General features: G+C 48.7%; 1 protein-coding gene across 5 annotated transcripts in view; it reads left to right on the forward strand.

Annotated features, from left to right (window-relative positions):
• The window catches only part of LOC119446404 (uncharacterized), a 223,379-nt gene that overhangs the window by 198,680 nt on the left and 4,346 nt on the right, over positions 1-20,353 (forward strand). For 4 of the 5 annotated variants that reach the window (XM_037710830.2, XM_037710832.2, XM_037710831.2 and 1 more), the window contains 3 exons: positions 2,760-3,326; positions 4,716-6,218; positions 12,004-12,459. In XM_037710830.2, coding sequence (XP_037566758.1) covers positions 2,760-3,326; positions 4,716-6,218; positions 12,004-12,459 — 2,526 coding nt within the window. The remainder of the gene's footprint in view (positions 1-2,759; positions 3,327-4,715; positions 6,219-12,003; positions 12,460-20,353) is intronic. The other variant, XM_037710833.2, reaches the window with a different exon arrangement.

A 20,353-nucleotide genomic window follows, 5' to 3' on the forward strand; every position in this document is an offset into this window, starting at 1 on the left:
TGTCGCACAAGTCGCAGCTTTAGATTTCGCGGCCTTTTATTCGTAAACCCGAAACGCATGGTTAACTTCTCGTACAAAACGAAGCATTAAATGCCAATGCAAGTTCGAAGTCCATTTCTACCATCCATAGTGGCATGCGTACGCATATTTAACCCACCAAATTACTATATTGAGGCAGTGTTCGTCGCAGCCAAGGATGTGATCAAGTCAAAATAACTGGTTTAAAAATTTGTTTCTTTATTCATATGGGCGTTCGGTATAAAGTATCGCCGTCGCTTGAGCATCCTCTCACTATTTTAGTTGAAATAGACGGTCAGATATAAATGGCGGGTGATAGTCGTTTTTCTGGCACTAAGTAAAGCTTGATAGCCGCTGCGCTGTGTTGTGGTTATCGCACGTCAAAGGCAGAAGTTCAAAGGTCGGTAAAAAGCAGGAGTATATATTTCCTTACGACAAATGGACAGATGTTGCCCTACTATGAGGCGTATACTTGCTGTGTGCGCTAGCTGTAGGCATCACTGCGTGTGAACGTGTGTCCGCGGGATCGCGTTGTAGTTAGGCAGCATAGGGCAGCTATGTTCATCAAAACTGGATTTTTGTGGCCACAGACCACACATCATGCCCGCCGTGGATGGGTCAGCGACACCGGGTCTCACCTGAAGGTAACCATGTGCAGGAAAACCGGGTGCGTAAATATAATGACAAAAGTTTAGTCTATTAATTGTACGATACCAAATGCACGGGATGAACCAGAATAATGTAAATGACTTCAATTTAAGAAGGAATAGATAGATGACAGTGGTAGGGCGAGAGAGAGAGAAAATGATTTAATGAAAGGCAGGGAGGTTAACCAGGACTGAACCCGGTTGACTACCCTACACTGGGGGAAGGGAAAAGGGGAGAAAGAGATTAAGAAAAGAATAGAAAGTCCGCTGTTGATATCGCCGACGTAGCAACAGATCTCTGTTCTATCGCTGATGATCAATCAGTCCGGGTCATAGACGGTCACTCAGTCCTGTAGTTTTTAAAAATCGCAGCAGCGCTTTTGTGGCCTTTTGCAGCTGTGATATTCGAGTCCATGGTCCCAAGATCTTGCTCAAAGTGAACGGTCTTCTATCTAGCCTATTGAGAACGTTGCAGAGGTCATGTCTTTCGTTTTGAAAAGATGGGCAGTAGCATAGTAGGTGTTCTATAGTCTCATCGACACCGCAGGCATTACACTCAGCGAAAGACGTAACGTTATGGGGATCTGAGATGCGGCTGGCTACCATGGAATCGGGGAGAAAATCAGGTTGATCGTAGGATACTAGTAAGAAATATGGACATAATCTTGAGAGGAGAAGGGGGGGGGGTAGGGGGGGGGGGGGCTCAATATCTCTTTTAACCTACTAGCTTATGGTGAAGACGCACAAGAATGTGTTTAAAGTTGTCTGTGCGCTTGGAAGCTCGCAAGATCGTCCCGGAATGATTTAGCCTTATAAAGGGCATGTAGATAAACAAAGAATCTGAACGCTTTGTGAGAGCCTTCAAGGTATATCTAGGTGGATCTAGTGGACAGAGCAGTTCAAATTTGAGCAAACAATGACGTCCCCCCCTATTTCGTAACAGATCCGTTAGTTCACAGGATGTTACTCTGAGAGGTAGGCCGATATTACGTCTGTGTGATAATGAAACCATGCACAAGACTCTACATTAGGAAACCGCGAAGTCAAACAAGTCGACGTATGGCTTATGCCCAGAAAGATAGAGGGAAGCATACAAATTTCCCACGGTTGCCAAAGTATTGCTTCGCTACAAAGAGGCAGTTCCGGAGATATTGCAATATCTTGCGAGGCAATCCCTTATCTGGTTCTTCAGTCTTGACCGTTTCCTAACTAATTAAACACTGTGCGAGTAGCTGTGCTACTTTTTGCCGATTTTACCAATAGGTTGGTGGGAGACCTAGCCATGCAATACTTCTTCGTTGAAAACACAACTGTACATTTGATACAAATTGTTTCTTCCCATCTGACCTGTGTTCCGTCCTCCGGAAGTAACGGAAAGGTGGTCGTATTGTCTTTTCATCTCCTCGTACTCAGCATATTAGCAAAATCAGCTTGTTCGAGCAGTCAGCTCAAGCAGCAGTAGCATTGCTGGAGAAAGTCACCAGCAACCTAAAACACCAGCAACCAGTCACCAGCTTTGCGTAATGACAGGAAACCTTACGTATCATCATCATGTCTTGCTTAGTTTCTGTGATCATCATCTGCCCCGCTTGACGTGCGAAATCGCCACAACTATGGCCTTGGCCGGGTGCGTTTGCCTACCCCTTGACACTAGCGCTACACCGGTGCTTTGCCTTATAGATCATGCTGCAACCACAAACTGTCTAGCATTTAAAAGTTTTATGCCATATAGTAATTTCCGCTAGGAAAAAGGCCAGAACATTCACGTAATGTGCAGTGAGATTTCTTCATTTGAGACAACATCGAGTTCGCCTAGCAAAGTGTAACTGTCAAAATAGGCGTCCCTTAGCTGTGAATACGAGGTTACCTAGGTGCTTCTAGCCATTGCTTTTACCATTAAATGCGGTTGGTGATGCTTAGAGAATATAACGGTCTACCTTGTGCCAAAGTTAATTGCCATTGGGACAGGATGAGCAGCTCTACCCGGCTTATATGGTGCAGAAAACGAGGTTCGGGAAGGGCAAGTCTAATCTGTGTTAGCTTAATATCATAGACAAAGAAACGAACAAAACGGGCCAACGCTCGGGCGTCCAGATGACCTTCCGTGTGCGGTGTTGCTGGAAAGCCTCGGCGGCGGTGGCTGCCCGCGTGCGCCGAGCAGCCGCCGGGATGACTCGGTCGACTGGCCCGAGAACCTCAGCGCGTTGCTGGACGAAATCTTCAGCGAGGCCGAGGAGTCGTGCACCACTCCGTTCCCGGCACTGCTGCCCTCTTGTGAGCCGGCGGTCGCAGTGGAGGCGCAGCAGCAGCAGCAGCAGCAGCAGCAGCAGGAGGACGAGCGAGGCGACGCCGAGATCTACGTCAACGTTCCCCTCAGGGTTGCCAGACCAGTCGAAGACAAAGACGCGGAAGAAGTTGATCGCGAGGAAGGCGCGTCGAAGTCGCCCGTCGAAGTCGCGGAGTGTTCTGAGACCACAAATTTGCAGACAGTTGACGGCGTGAGCCAAGCCACTACCGCAACCGCTGCCACCACTACGAGTAGCTCGGTTGCCGCCGCTGTCGCGGCCGTTCACGCCGCCAACATGCACTCGCCCAAGCAGGCGCTCATGGAGGAGCTCAAGCATGTACTTCAGAAGCGCTACACCATGGAGGTCCTCAGAGGTAATCACGAGCGCCCGCAGTCTCCGTGTTTGTGTCCGTCGGCGCTTGCCGGACCACCTTCGCTGGCACGCTTCGAGCGTTCCAGTGTCGGTGTTGATGCTTCCTCTTCTGTTCCTGCGAGCTTGTCGCCCCCCGGCGCAGCTTGGCGCACCACAGCACGCCGTACCGATGATGCTCATTGCGAAACTTGAGAAGACAGCATACAAAGGAGGTTAAAGTTATCGAGAATGTTAATTGAAATATAAAAGTAGTTATGGTTCCGAGTGGCCCACATGAAAAAATAAGAAAGAAAGTGGACGACCATAACATTCTTAATTGGTGTAGGGGATTTCACCTCAGCTCGAAGTCTATAGGTTGACTATAGGCTGAACAAAAAACCATACATCGTTGCTGCGCTACTGTGATCCGCCATTGTCAAAGCAAGCATTGTTGCTGGTACAGAACGTCGGTGGTGTAGGAGCCACTTTTGTCATACTGATCCTTGTGAATCATTACGTCGCCTTTAGTAGATTACCTGATCCCTAACAGTCTTCGCCTTAGTACGGGTGACCAATGTAGACGAGTTTGCGTAATGCGGCGTTGTGGGATTGCCATATTTTGTCACGCCTAACTCATACTTGTGTATAATGCATTCCGAGGCACTTAGAACGAAAGTAAGAGGAAAGAAGCAAGACATTCGATTGACAGATCTTAAGGGAACTGAGTTTAATGGAAATGAGCTGTAGATTTCGGGAAGCCATTATTGCAAACAGTTATAGCGAGCGATAATAAATAAGGACCTTATGACCGTAGCAATTTATTTCACCACAATGACGTGAACCATGGCTTTCTTATAGCTTTAATAAACCACTAAAACAGTGCTATAGAGCCCCTTCCATTCAGTGAGCCAATTTACCCACTTGGAAACAAATTCCAAGAAAGATCGTGAATTGTGATAGTTTCGGTATTTATTGATCCCCCACTTTACTGTACAAATAAAACGAGAACTTGTGATAAAATCGTTATTGCTTTCGGTGTACTTAAGGGGGCGCCAGGGTCGTCCAAGCAAAGAAAAGAAATCCGCATAGTGATGTCTGACAATGACTGTTGATTGCGTTCCGTAACGGTTCAATAAAACACAACAGCGTCAAGATGGACGCCCTCCCTTCGTCGGTATTTTTATTTTTCATTTAAAATACTTGCAGATATATAGTGTACGACAAAAAGCCTACACTGAACCAGCACAAACCCTCCGCTTCTGCCTTGCACTCTCTCACCTCGTGTGCCGTGTGACAGCACCGTTGTTTACTCCAGAACGCCCCATGTACTACGCCATTTGTTTCACGACAACCAGCTCATTTTGAACATGCCTGTTTGCATAATGGTGCACTTTGTCTTACCCCCCTGCAGAGGATATTCTGAACGAGGCTAACGTTATCGACAGTGCCACACCGCGTCCTCAGTCCAGGAGCCCAACCGAAGCCTCCAGGAAAACGCCACCGACCGCTGCTCAGAGATCGACCGAACAACAACCGTCGAGCACGGCGATAAGCGGTGGTTCTTCCATTCCGCCGCCGCCTCCTTTGCCTCCGAGCGACTTCTGGTCCAAGCCCAAAGAAGTGTGGTTCAAGCAGGAGCTGCAGAAGCCCGGAGACGGCCGCTTAGTCGCTCCCGTCTGCCAGCGGGACAGCGAGACGCAGACACACACAGTGGATTACGGTGCTCAGGTGGCGTCACCCGTACAAGCGTTCAGCCCGGGTTCCATGCTGCACGCGATGACACCCTTCGCGACCTACACTCGACCGTTCGTCGCTCCCGGAGGCAACCAGGTTCTTCTCCTCGATGACCGCGGGATCCAGCTTCAGTCCGGATCGCTGTACGCCATGCCCATATACGCGGGGACGACGCCGACTTCCGATCGCGCGATACCACTGCCGCCAACGCCGGCAGCGGCTGCGGCGACCGGAGTATTCCCAGCGACACCCGCCATATTCGTTGCTCGGGACGACGACCGCATCACCAAGAAGGTTACCATGGAGTCCAAGTCGACCTCCACCGACGCCTACTTCGGACCCACCCCGAGCCCAGCATCCGCGGCTTACGGAACGATGGCTGGTGGTGACACCAAAAGCCTCCTCGACGAGGTCGAGAAGAAGCTGGAGGAAGACAGGAAGCCTCCGGACGAAAGCCGGCCCCGAACGGCGACGCCCACCGCAGGGGGAGTGTCCAAGATCACTACAGTTGAGACGACGACCATCATGGAGACGTTGCAGTCCACGACGGTGTCAAGGCGCGCCATCGACGAGCAGTCGCTCAAGTCCGTGTGCGCTCGCTCCGAGAAAGAGGACGTCCTGTCAGGCCTTTCCGAGTCTCCGATACCTTTCGCCGACGACGACGACGTGATGGAGGAGCTCGGATTCTCGTCTCGGGTCGAGTCGAGGTCCGCTTCCCGAGCCGAAGACAAGACTGAAGTGGTCAGCGACGAAAAGGTCACCATGTACTCGTCGAGTAGGAAGCATTCGGTGCCCCAGACCGAACCAAAGGAACCGATCCAGCTGCGTGACGTCAAATCACCGCCGTTTTCGAAGCAGGTTAACGGTGAACAAACAACACCAAAGGCGGCTTCTCCGCTTCGAGTCTCATCGCCGCCGCGAGATTACACACCACCTAGGGCTGTGACTCCTCCAGATTCGTCGACGAAGGGTCCCATGCTGAACGGCCATCGCAGTCCACCTCGCAGTCCACCTCTCGAGACGTCCTTCGATGCCGTAGACAGAGGGTTCCACACAGAGCCCCTCAAGAAGAGAGCCCCGAACGGAGTTACCGTCTTGTCCAGCTCCAAGGGGGCGTCCGTCACTTCAAAGTTCCAGAGGCCGTCCTGCATCAGTCCTGCTAGCTCTACAGTCACGACAGGTAAGAACTTGTTTTCCAACGTGACATCGTATCTTTATATGTACAGTGCGGTCCACTGTAAAGGCCAGGGAAACAACTATTTCGGACGAAAGGAAATAAACATACATTTCTTTAGCTTTTTCGGTAACAAGACGTTGATGTGAAGCGGTAGACGAGCATCCATTGCAAAAAAATAAATAAATAATAATAATAAAATTGTTTGCCAGCTTTCGCGTGAATTGTGTTTTTTTTTATTTTCATTTCATTCATTTCATTTTATTACCTTAAAGACCCCATTGAAGGGGTATTACATAAGGCGTGGGTAAATACATGAAAAATTGAAAGCCATATTTTATTACAGTGCAAGGTTAGGGGTTACGGTTGCGGTTTACGGTTTTCAAAAATGGGGAAAGACAGGTTATGACTGTGATTTCGTTAGAAAGGCCGTTCCAGTCTGTTGCTGCACGAAAAAAGAATGAAAACAAAAAAGTGACGGCGCGCGTACGCGGACGCGCAACTTGTTGCGAGTGACCGGTGTGACTAGAGATGCGTGCCGGGGGGAGAATATATGGTGGCTTGCCGAGCGAGCTGTAAAAAAGCTTGAGAAAAAAACAAAGACTAGCAATGCGGCGACGAGATGCAAGCAATGACAAACCGGATTCTGTTTTCAGTGCCGATATGCTGACTTCGTAAGAGTACTTAGAACGAATCAATCTTGTAGCTCGATTTTGAAGCAATTCGAGTTGATTGAGGAGAGATACTTGATGCGGTGTCCAAATGGGGGATGCGTATTTTAATTTCGTCCTGACTAGTAATTTTACATATTAAGGGGCATGGGGCAAATGGCTTTTTAAATACCCGAGTGTTTTGTTAGCAGATGAAATTATGTTCGTAGTGTGCGTTGCCCAGGTTAAATCATTGCAAAGCGCCACTCCGAGATATTTGTCGGAAGGAACTAGTTCAAGCTTGGCGCCAGCAATTTGGTACGAGAAAACAAGTGCATTTCTACAGTGGTGGAAGGAGGCAGTCTTATATTTGTTAGGGTTTAGTTCCGTTAGCCAAAGGTTGCACCATTCTTGCATACTTCGCAGGTCGTCTTGAAGATACGGGTTATCGGAAACGCTGTTAATTTTACGATAAATTACGCAATCGTCTGCAAACATACGGATGTTATAAGATACATGCATTGGTAGGTGAATAATGTAAATTAGAAATAGAAGTGGATCAAGGAGGGACCCTTGAGGGACGCCTGAGGTTACGGGGGTAGAGTTAGATATTTGATTCTGGACAAATAACGCGCCGTGGTTGCTCAGTGGCAATGGTGTTGGGCTGCTGAGCACGAGGTCGCGGGATCGAATCCCGGCCACGGCGGTCATATTTCGATGGGGGCGAAATGCTAAAACACCCGTGTACTTAGATTTAGGTTAAAGAACCGTTAAAGAACCCCAGGTTAGGTTAAAGCACGTTAAAGAACCCCAGGTGGTCCAAATTTCCGGAGTCCCCCACTACGGCGTGCCTCATAATCAGAACTGGTTTTCGCACGTAAAACCCCATAATTTAATAAAAAAATTATTCTGAACAAAGACTGATTGTGAACGGTTACTTAAGAGTTCTTTAATCCATGCTAAGATATCGGCATTTAGATGTAACGCGGCAAGTTTTACTAGTAGACGCTCATGAGGAACCTCGTCAAAAGCTTTTGCGAAATCTAGGAAGATTGCGTCAGTGTGGAAGTTAGAGTCAAGGTTTACATGCAGGTCGTGAACAAACAAAGCTAACGGCGTTTCTCAGGAAAAACCTTTCCTGAAACCATGCTGCGCAGGCTGAAAAAAAAATCAGGTTAGCCTCAAGGAAGTCCATGATATGTGTGTAGATGATATGTTCAAGGATTTTGAACGGTACACTGGTTAATTAGATGTGGCGATAAGTTAATGGGGAGTGTTTGTTACCTGATTTGTGGGTTGGAACGGCCTTTCCGTGTTTCCAATCTCGAGACAGCATGCCTGTTGAAACTGACTGTGAAAACAGTAAACAGAGATATGCTGCATAAATATGTTTAGTGTTTTTAGAAGTTGTGACGTAATGGTCATCCGCACCAGCTGATGATGCAAGTTTGATATTGTCTGTTAGGGATGAAATGCCAGAAGAAAAAAATGTAATTGGTGGCATGGTGCATTCAAAGTTCGCATGGGGAATAGAAAATGACAGTTTAATTTCTTGAGTAAAAAATGATGCAAAGGTGGCTTTAAACAGGTGAGCACATTCAGCGTTGGTTAGGGCATCACCTGACTCATTCGATAAGGTAATAGTGCCCGTGTCCTGTGAGTTTATGACTTGCCATAATTCTTTCGGGTTGTTCTTAAGCATGTTCGGCACATCAGAATGAAAGAATGAGCGATTAGCGTGACGTATGGCTTCCAGATAAGCTGTTTCGGCGGCTTTGTACTTATTCCATGCATCAGGGGTGTTACAGGACTTAGCTGCGCGGAAGAGACGTTTTTTCTTGTTTTCCAATCGTTTCAGTGTTTATTGATCCAGGGTTGTGTTGAATTCGAGTGAATGTTAATTTGGGGAATGAATGTGCGAACCAGATCGCTTAGTTTCTCTTTGAATATCAGCCAATTTTCGCCTGCGTTATGACAAGGAAGGGTACTTTCAAAAGTAGGGTAAAATTGTGTCCGTTCATGATTAATTGCTTGGTAATTAATTGTCCTTATTATTTTAACAGTCGTGGTCAAAACGGGTTTAATTACGAAGTCGACGTGTATGACTCTATAAACCGTGATTTCGGAAAGATACGCGATGGATGACACGTCCTCGGGATTACTTGTTAAGACACGGCCCAGAATATTTTGGCAATTACTGGTAACACGGGTTGGTTCTGTGAGCACTTGGGATAAGTTAAAGTTGAGGCATACCTCAAGGAACTCGTTCGATTCCCTTGATGTAGCCGCTGCTGCATACCGGCTTGACCAATCGATATTGGGAAAATTAAAGTATCCAAATAGAATTACATGCATGTTAGGGTGTTTGGTGGTTATTTCACTTAGTATGTTATTCAGCTTGAAAGAGAAGTCTGGGGTACTATGAGGGGCGCCTATAGCAAACGCCTAGTAAAACTGAATGAGGTGCAGCATGGCATTTAAGCCATAGGATTTCAAGATCGGATACAATGTTGACGGATGTACAGGATATATTTCGGCTCACAGCGACAAGTACCCCCCCCCCCCCCCCTCCCTACTGAAGCGGCGATCGTTTCGAAACAGTTGATATTTGGTAGGTCAGCGAGCACCTCGCTGTCCGTTACGTCTCCTGTAAGCCATGTTTCCGTTAATATTAGACAGTGGCTGCAAGGTGACGAAACCAGATTAGAAAGAATGCCACGTTTTGGGATGAATCTGCGTATGTTAGTAAAGGTAGCGGAAAGCAACAAGTTTGAACGCGGGGCGGGCCGAAGGTGGGAAGGCACATTTTGATAACTAGGCGGTTGCTACGATAGTTCCTGAACAGATGCTGTGGAATGGTCAAACACGTATCGTTTGGTACCAATGTGCAATGTTTTGAAGAGCAGAGAATAGGGCGTGGATTTCTAATTTGGCAAAAGCGATAAGGTGTTTGGGAGCAAATCTGATGGGCTGAAAGAAATCTTTACGGACGCTGAAATTGCTGCCCTTAAATTTGTGGCCACTAGAAAGGAGATTCTTTAATGTTGAATTGAATTAGTTTGACGACGAGTGGCCGAGCGCGGCCTTCTGGCGTCCAAGGCGATGTGATTGGGATCAATGACGAAATTGAAGTGTCCATTACAGTGGCGGATGATGATTTTTTGAGATTCTGCAAATGTTTCTTTCCGGTTAGGATCGGGGATGTTATAAAATATTAGATTATTCGACGGTTCTCGGTACCGTTGATCTGTGTAGCAAGGAGAGCGATCTGGCCTGCCATTTGGGTGGTATCTGTTCTTGTGGTATCTAGGTCGCGGTTCGTAGGGTTGAAATGACTTTATATTGTCCTTCCAAATCAGTCATACGATTACTTAGGTCCGATAAGGCGATTTTGTCTGTTATCAGTAGCTTGCTTTTTAGGTCTAGTACTTCGGTAATCAGTTTTGACTGGCCAGCAGATAGCTTTCCTAACTCAGTCATTACGTCCTCAATATCAGGAGGGTTTCTATAGCCCCCGACAAAAGCAACAAAGAATGCATGACATGAACACATTCGACAACTGTGTCGCATCACCGTGGGCTCAGTAGCTGTGTTAGAAAATAGTTGCTGGATTTTTTTTTCCTGAAAGAATGATACGTTCCACTAACCTTCACGGCGAAATGCAGCTGATTAGTGGTCTGCGCTGAAGGACAGCCACCGAGCCCACAGGGCGCCGGGGACGGCAGGGGTGGTTTTATAGATGACGTAGGGGACGATGTTGCCCTGTAATGCTAGTAATGTTGCCATAAGTGAATCATCAGTGGCGTCTTACTGTAGCTTCACGTCCAAAACGTTTTCTACGGCCACATAAATACTGGGCTTTACAGTCGCCTAGTGTTTTCTCTTTATACACCTTGCTGTTCTTGCGTGCCCTTGTCATTGGAATTTTGTAACGATTGACGTCGTTCCTGTAAGCGACATTTTCCGTAAATAAGAAAAGCAAATACCCAAAAAAAATTTGCAATCTCGTTAAAAACAAGCTTCAGCTAGAGCCAGCTCTCACGTCCATATTTTTGAGTAGATGTGAAATGCACAAACGCTATCATAATACAACCGCCCGAATGACTTCAATGAAGCTTGTTGCGTCGTGACGCGTCCTCACGATATATCCTTGAGAGATTTTTTTTTAAAGTGCAATTGACCATTTGCTGAAATATTATGCGCATGCGCGAAAAATGTATTTTCCAACCAAAGGTACTTATCTGGACGTTCCGCCATTTTCTAAGAAACGGAATGAGTCGCCGTAGATAGGCGCTGACGTGCTTTTTTTTTTCTTTTTACCTTGAGACAGCATAAGCGACTGACCAGTGGTGAAGAGCGCGTGTTCAATAGGCCGCGATATCGCTATCTCGTGAAACGCAAGTGACTCAGCCCAACTCAGCCGGCCGAGAAGCTGTCTAATATCACCGATAGCGAAAGCGGGGATATGCCTTGTTTTCCAACCAAATTTTGTAGTTCGATCATTGCTCAGTAGAGGGCGTGCAGAATTCCGCAAGTCATCAAGGTCTTAATGCGGTAGCGTTATGCAGATGAAAATTATCTTAGGTAATTAAGGGAAGTATTGTTCTCGATGGGAGAGCATCTGGCGCGTTGGTAGGAGGAGACGTACCATGGAGAAATCACCGAACGATCGCCGAAACTCCATATCATTCTGTGATTTTTCACCCTATCTAATGTTACGGAAGCTCCTATCATTAGATAGACGTTCATGCTACATTTGAGCGATCGTAATGTATTACAGTCGCTAAGGCGTACCATGGATGCCTGCGAGTTTTTAAATTTGGGAATATAAATGTAGTTATTATTCATATCTATATTTCAATACCGTTTTTCTCGAACATTCTTATTCGACTTCAAGTATGCGAGTTGAATCGAACAATCGAGCCAACTTACAAACTGGAAGAAAGCGCACAGTTAACAAGCACGAATATTTGCAAGTGCTCACAATGCAGTCACATCCGTGAGTGTTAATACTATATTTGGTTTATGAAAATAAACTTGCCGAATCTCCTTGTCCAATCATCTTAGTCAAGGCAACGCAGTTTACTCTACTTGCCGGCTGCCTTGCCATTTAGCTAACCCTTTCGTACGTCCATGGGCAGGTCCAGACGGAACGCTCAGGGGAGCCCACGCCAGAGCCGCGGCTCAAACCCTCGCCGCTGCCACGAAAGAATACTGCAACGGCGACGTCCGCAGGCCCCTGGGTCCGTTCAAGGCGACCAAGTCCATGAGCGACTCTAACCTGGGAGCCAGGATGCGACCCACGAAGAAGCCCACGGCGTCGCAGGCCACGCAGACTCCCAACGGTGTGATTCCGACTTTCGAGAGGCGAGGCGAGAGCGGCTTCGGAGGCCGAGCCATGGGCGTGCAGACGGACGAGCGGATCGAGTCGTTCCTTCGGGACACGCTGCGCAGCTCGACCAAGGAGGTGGAGTTCGTCACCAAGGTTGACAGCAGCCAGCCGTCCAAGACGCTGAGGAAGAAGGTCACCACCAAGATCCTTCGCGGCACGAGCGGCAAGGCCGGAGGTGTGCGGGAGATCATCGAGGAGATCTACGGTGAGTGGAGTCGGGGCCAACGAACATTTAGCCGGTAGTATGAAAGTGACCTTTGGAAGCCGTTCAGGATCAATCGATAAACCAACCAATCAACCAACCAGCCAATCAATCAGACATCCAATTATTAATTCAATCAATAAATTATTCAGTACAGTCGAACCCGGATATATCAAATCTGAAGGGGATCACAAGCAAGTTCCATATATAGGTAATTCGATATAAAAAATAAAAATTCGATGCAAAAGTTTTCAAGGGGATCTTACTGCGGTTCGTTATACACAATAATTCGTGATATGTGGGATACACCCAAGTTCGACTGTATATCACTCAATCCATCAATAAATCGATCGATCAACAGCCGATGTGCGAATATTTGAAATTTCGAACATGGATTCAAGACGATGGATCGGTTACGCGTGGGAATACGAAATCATTAGAGTCCCTTTGGTGTAATTTTTTACGCGTTCCTTGCCCGCGAAAGCTCTCGCCTGCGTTCTAACTGCGCCTCGGCAAGGCCAAATCAAAACGCGCCAAGCGTCGCAACGCGCTCGCTTGCCCGCGAGGAGTTCGTAACTAGAGGGACCGCTAAGCGGCGTTCAATTTAAAATTAATGCTTTTAAATGCGAAGCATTTCATGGCTTCGGTTCAGGAGGATTCCAACACGTGCGACATATCTGCCTAATTTTATGCGGGTACCTCGCGCGAGTGATAGCTTAACTCCCGTGGTTTGAATACCGAGTCTTCAAGCAGCCATGAACAGAAGCTGTACGCGCCCAAATATAGTTGTCGTGAGCCGGCACCGAAGATAATGCAGTAAAAGAAAATCGTGGGGCCGCAACATTCACATGGGGAAGGAATTAATCACCAGGGAAGCTGTTTAGGCTGCATACATGGGCGGCATACATTTTATGAAGCCATAATTTTTTTTTTTTCAAACGGTACCGGGCACCACGCCGACACAAACACCGCCGCGGTCACCGCACCTGGAATGCATCTGCCGCAACCTCTGCTGCAGCTGCGCTGGCCCCTCCGACGCGCGTGACGTCATAACCACAGAAACATAGGCCACGTGCACAGGCGCCGTCGCCACACTCTCCCCCTCTCCCTACGAACGCGCGTCACGTGATAACCACAGAAGCGCCTGCCACGTGCACAATCGTCTCCATTCCTGTCCAATCACATCGTCTCTATTCCTGTCCCCGGTACGGACGCATGCCGCCCTGTGGTACCCCTCTTTGAGCGCACACGGGTATGCATACGGGGGCTAGAGGTAAAGAGCGTCGCTGTAAAAATGTAGGCGGATATACCAGTGGGATCATTTGGTGTATGCCACAGGGTGTGTGTTACTGGGTGTCTGCCCTGAGGACCAGCAGGCATGTGCCGCTCTTCGATGAACCTCTTTGACGCCAACTTGGGTCACTGCAACCAAGGAGGTCTAAAAAAAAATTTTTTTTTAAACCTCCTTGACTGCAACTATCACAACAGCAGCAACACCACACCTGCTAGACGGTGACATTCACGTAATGCGATTTGTTCTTGCTAATGTAAGCCGGCGTCGGCGTTGTGTTTTTCCGGCTCTCACAAGAGCGCTTTCTTGAGAACTATGACCATGAACTTCGCGTTTGTGCTCTTTACGGGCTTTGCATGGGAGGTATTGAGTTAAGAGGCTTTGGTTGCTACAGAAGCGGTTCACGAAAGCTTTTCTGATTTTCTCGTTAATAAGACATTGACGAAGTACTTGTCAGAAGCCTACAAGGAGAACCAGAGTGACTACAGTGGTCGTGAGCGATGGCACGTATGCTTGTGCGTGCATTATTTGGCTCCAATGACGGTACGTCAAATCCGCTGCGTCGATAGTGGGATGGAATTATTCCCTGACGCCGCTGGCGCAGCAAGCAGTCCAGTGTTCAAACCGTTCGCATGCTTCTCTCATATACAGAAGCCAACTGCAGTCGAGCGCCTCTATCTATACAATGAACAGCACCGGAGCGGAATGGCCTTCCCTGTAAAACATTAAACTCTGTTCCGATTCTTGTGTGAGCTGTGCGGTGCGCGACCTTTACGGCGAAGTTGCTCGCATAAGCAAGGATTTCGGAGGCCCCAAGCACTGTGTTATAATTCTTTGACACGCGGTGCTCGCTGTGCATGTTCGCGGCGTCCATACGCTTACGCGTAACTCGCGTTCACGAAGTGAAACGTCACTGTAACTTGTTTTATTGCGATAGCAATTATATGGACACTCCAAAGCAGATTTCTGCCGTCGGCGTCGCCGTCGCCGTTGCCGTGAGGCTCCGTATGACGTCAGTGGAGATGAAATCGTCGCCGCGCGCCGAACGCTGTATGTGCGAGTGAAAGGGCGCGAGGGACGCGCGCTTTCACGGGGAGTGAACGCACGGCGAAGAAAAAACGCGCGTTCTGCGCCGTGCTCCCTTAAGGGCTGCAGAAGTAGCCGTCTCTTTTCTCCTTTACAATCACCATATATGTAGAACAAACGCGCCTTCTTCCGACGCGCGAAAGGCCGTGGCGGGGAGGGGGGGAGGGGGAGGGAAGGGAGGCGACGTTTAGGTGCGGCATCAAGTGCCTATTTATTATTGCGATAGCAATTATATGGACACTCCAAAGCAGATTTCTGCCGTCGGCGTCGCCGTCGCCGTTGCCGTCGCCGTCGCCGTGAGGTTCCGTATGACGTCAATGGAGATGAAATCGTCGCCGCGCGCCGCCGAACGCTGTATGTGCGAGTGAAAGGGCGCGAGGGACGCGCGCTTTCACGGGGAGTGAACGCACGGCGCAGAACAAACGCGCGTTCTGCGCCGTGCTCCCTTAAGGGCTGCAGAAGTAGGCGTCTCTTTCCTCCTTTACAATCACCATATATGTAAGCAAACGCGCCTTCTTCCGACGCACGAAAGGCCGTTGGGGGGAGGGGGAGGGAAGAGAAGCGACGTTTAGCTGCGGCACCAAGTGCCTATTTATATCAGAGGCTCCGGCAACAGTCACCAACGCCGCACGCATTTTGTGCGAACGCGGGCAAAACGCCGACGCCGTCGACAACAGTTCTGCGTGTTGCCGGTGCTGCTGCATGTCCAAGTTTATACAGCTGATAAAGCTACTATCATTACTCCGTATAGCTCTCTACAAATTTGCTATCGCAATTGATGCTTGGCCTTTTAGGTGAAACTGCGACAACTTTTTCAGAGGCTCCGGCAACAGTCACCAACGCCGTACGCATTTTGTGCGAACGCGGGCAAAACGCCGACGGCGTCGACAACAGTTCTGCGTGTTGCCGGTGCTGCTGCATGTCCAAGGTTATACACCTGATAATGCTACTATCATTACTCCGTATAGCTCTCTACAAATTTGCTATCGCAACTGATGCCTCGCCTTTCAGGTGAAACTGCGACAACTTTTTTAATGTGTAACGCATTTATTTTGAAAGCCTTCATCTTGTTTCTCAATTGCCACAAAAAGATGGTCGGTGAGGCGGAAGGACAAGGGGTTGTCGTCCAGTGACTTGAACACGTTTCGGGTGCTATCCTCATCTGAATCCACTCACCTGGCCGCTTCGTACTTACGACGCTTCTCGAGGCGTGCGGCTCCTTTTTTTAGGGGCGAAGCTCCTTAGGGTGTGGGTCTGTCCCTCCTCTGTAGTAGTAGTAGTAGTCGTCGTAGTAGGTAGCCACGTCTACTTTTTTGAAGAAAAAAAATTCCGAAAGTTGTCTCCGTAGCGCGGAATCGAACCAGGGACCTCTCGCTTCCGAACGCGCGGCGCTAACCACTACGCCACGAAGCTTTTTTTTTTTTTCTTTATTGCCGAAATAACACGTTACAGGGAATAAATCCTGGCAGCCAGACTCACTACGCCACGAAGCGCACATGGACACACGCACCACGATGCCAATAAATACCCAACATTAACGAAAGACTGCGCGTTTCTAACGCGTTTGTAACGCATTCGAAACGCGTTGAAGGCGGTGGCAAGTCAAGTTCAAGTCGAGGAGCGTTTATGAATACGGAGGTTATACTCTCTCAGCAGTCATGTGATGGCGTCGGCAAACGCGGTGCACGTTCCGGCATGTGTAAACGGCTGCGTAAGACGCTGTGGTCTCTCCCCCTTACTAGAGAGTACTGCACGTTTCTAACGCGTTTGTGCTAGCGTCCCCTTAAGCGGGAGATGGTGCAATTATAATGAAGGGCGCTGTTATAAAATAGGAATGACGTCACATATGGCGCGTGTCATTGGTGGAAGTCAATCGTTCGATTTAGTGCGGCGAGACTGGGCGAATTACACGGAAGATTCACGGTTTACCGATGATTCCCTCCGGAGCTTAGCCCACTCATCATCATTCACCCCGTGGATATGCGGTGTTTTTTTTTTATTGCGATAGCAATTATATGGACACTCCAAAGTAGATTTCTGCCGTCGTCGTCGCCGTGAGGTTCGGTATGACGTCAATGGAGATCAAATCGTCGCCGCGCGCCGAACGCTGTATGTGCGAGTGAAAGGGCGCAAGGGACGCGCGCTTTCACGGGGAGTGATCCCACGGCGGTGAACAAACGCGCGTTCTGCGCCGTGCTCCCTTAAGGGCTGCAGAAGTAGGCGTCTCTTTCCTCCTTTACAATCACCATATATGTAGAGCAAACGCGCCTTCTTGCGATGCGCGAAAGGCCGTGGGGGAGGGAAGGAAGGCGACGTTTAGCTGCGGTACCAAGTGCGTATTTATGTAAAAATGTGGTTGATCCCTCTTATATAGGAATCGGTATAGAACACGAAAGTGAAACGTGTCTTCACAGAAGTAGTGTAATGTTTATTGCACATTGATATATAATGTCTATTGGTGTTTTGTGGCTAAAGCGCCCTTAGGCGTTGATGCACCCACGCTGACGCCTGGTGGCACGTCTCCTCCATCACGACTACCAACGTCGATGACCATGAGCAACCGTCGTGCATATGGAAGCTGCACTACGCTGCACACGCTAGCACAACGCGAAAGACGAAGCACGTAACTGACACACTAATACAACGCGCAAGACAAAGCACGTAACTGAATCGTCACCGAGTCAAATCAGCGCGTACAGCGCGTCGTAATTGCAGCCTCCGCGATCAACTTCAGAAACATTTTCAGAGCTAATTGCGGAGGCCACGCTCCGCTGTGCTGAGTACGGTGAACGCCACCTAGGTGGCGTTGGTAGTGCTTCTTGATGCCAGCGTCCCTTCGAATGCTGGCATCGAGGCGTCGTAGTGCTGAGACCACCGAAGCGTTCACTGTCGGTGCGCGTTAGTGTCATAATGCAGTACTTCTCTTTTCTGCTCGTAGGCGGCGGCACCGCCCCGAGCAAGAGCGCGGGTACACGGAGGAGTGTTAGATATATAAGGCGCGTCTGTGTAGCTCTCTGCAAATGCGTTTGTGGCGCAATGGGTTAAACGCTCGGCGATCCATCGTCGCGGACCGAGAGGTCGTGGGTTCGATTTCCAAATTTTGCATGTTTGTGGAACTTTTTCTTCTGGTTTCTTTCTTTGTATTATGTTCGTGTACATTGTAAGAACGTCATATCCGTGACGGAAATACGTCAGTGAAGTCTTGGTGGACCCCGGCATAAAACACTTTCGTGTTAAAACGTTGTGAGGAGAGAAGGTGGTAAAGACTTCCGACGCTGTTCGACGAGTGTCCCGTTCTGATGTCGTCGAAAACCTCCGAGCCGCCCCCAGAGGCTCCGGCAACAGTCACCAACGCCGCACGCATTTTGTGCGAACGCGGGCAAAACGCCGACGGCGTCGACAACAGTTCTGCGTGTTGCCGGTGCTGCTGCATGTCCAAGTTTATACAGCTGATAAAGCTAACTGGGATTCATAGCGCTAAAACGACACAAGGACGAGCAAGAACACGGGACGAGCGCTCGTCCCGTGTTCTTCCTCGTCCTTGTGTCGTTTTAGCGCTATGAATCCCAGTTAAAATTACAATGACCCACCAACACGCCCAAACTTCTTCCCTGCTAACGTGATAAAGCTACTATCATGACTCCATATAGCTCTCTACAAATTTGCTATCGCAATTGATGCTTCGCCTTTCGGGTAAAACTGCGACAACATTTTTTTGTTTATTACCTGTTTATTAATACAGAACGAGGACGCTTTTAGGATCAAGCACACATCGAGAAATAAATGAGGAATGTCATGTTTGAAAAAAAAAAGTTGTCGCAGTTTCACCTGAAAGTCGAAGCATCAATTGCGATAGCAAATTTGTAGAGAGCTATACGGAGTAATGATAGTAGCTTTATCAGCTGTATAAACTTGGACATGCAGCAGCACCGGCAACACGCAGAACTGTTGTCGACGCCGTCGGCGTTTTGCCCGCGTTCGCTCAAAATGCGTGCAGCGTTGGTGACTGTTGCCGGAGCCTCTGATATAAATAGGCACTTGGTGCCGCAGCTAAACGTCGCCTCCCTTTCCCCCCCCTCCCCCCTCCCCCACGGCCTTTCGCGCGTCGGAAGAAGGCGCGTTTACTCTACATATATGGTGATTGTAAAGAAGGAAAGAGACGCCTACTTCTGCAGCCCTTAAGGAGCACGGCGCAGAACGCGCGTTTGTTCTCCGCTGTGCGTTCATTCCCCGTGAAAGCGCGCGTCCCTCGCGCCCTTTCACTCGCACATACAGCGTTCGGCATGCGGCGACGATTTCATCTCCATTGACGTCATACGGAACCTCACGGCGACGGCGACGGCGACGACGACGCCGACGGCGGAAATCTGCTTTTGAGTGTCCATATAATTGCTATCGCAATAAAATCACAGCATATCCACGAAGTGAATGATGATGAGTGGGCGAAGCACCGGGGGATCATTCGGGTAAACCACAGCTATGGACGAGAGATAAAGAGAGCGCGCGTCGGGAACGAGAGAGAAAGAGAGCGCGCGTCGGGAACGAACGCCCTTGTAAAGCCCCTATATTTTTTATATCGGGGCTTTACGCCCTTGTGCACCGCAGCGCCCCTAGCTACGGACGAGAAAGAAAGAGAGCGCGCGTCGGGAACGAGAGAAAGAGAATTAACGCGCGTCGGGAACGAACGCCCTTGTGCACCGCAGCGCACCTAGCTACGGACGAGAGAGAAAAACGCCGGAAGCGTTCTCCGGAAGCCGGAAGCTGGCTTCCGGAACCGGAAGCGGAACCGGAAGCGGAACCGGAAGCGGAACCGGATGCGGAAGTCGGCTTCCGGTTATACTATACATATACATATATATGTATATATGCGTATACATGCATAGCGGTCTCCATGCCAACCAGAGCTACGGACTTCTAGTGAACGGACACACAACGCCATCTATTGAGCAATTCATAAACTAGAGGTGGCTACATACTACTACTACTACTACTACTACTACTACTACTACTACTACTACTTCTACTACTACTACTACTACTACTACTACTACTACTACTACTACAGAGGAGGGAACGACCCACACCCTAAGGAGCTTCGCCCCTAAAACGTCAGCTATTGCTCGGATGGCGGCGTGAAGTTAAAATTCTTTCAACGTGGTCAATTCCTCGACGTACGGAAACCATTCCGTTATTCACCAACGTGTCTTTCGCTCTTGGGCATTCATTTTCTGGTGCACTCTTTAAAATGCTCCCGTGTTGGGTTACGTGCTTAAACGACAATTCTGCATTTCGATATGCTATGTAGGGCAAGTGACATAGAAAGGTGTGCCATTGTGTGTTTCGACAGGTAGAACGATGGATTCCTTCAAGGTGAAGCGGGCGTTCCACCCCGTTTGTTTTTCGTACGCTGGAAGCTGGAATCCTACGCTGGAAGCACATCACACAGAAAAATGGAATTCCAGCATTCAAGAGACATGTGCTCAATCGTTTCATCCCTCTTACATAAAAAAAAAAAAAATG

The sequence above is a fragment of the Dermacentor silvarum genome, chromosome 3 (assembly GCF_013339745.2).
Source record: "Dermacentor silvarum isolate Dsil-2018 chromosome 3, BIME_Dsil_1.4, whole genome shotgun sequence".
NCBI classification, from domain to species: domain Eukaryota; kingdom Metazoa; phylum Arthropoda; class Arachnida; order Ixodida; family Ixodidae; genus Dermacentor; species Dermacentor silvarum.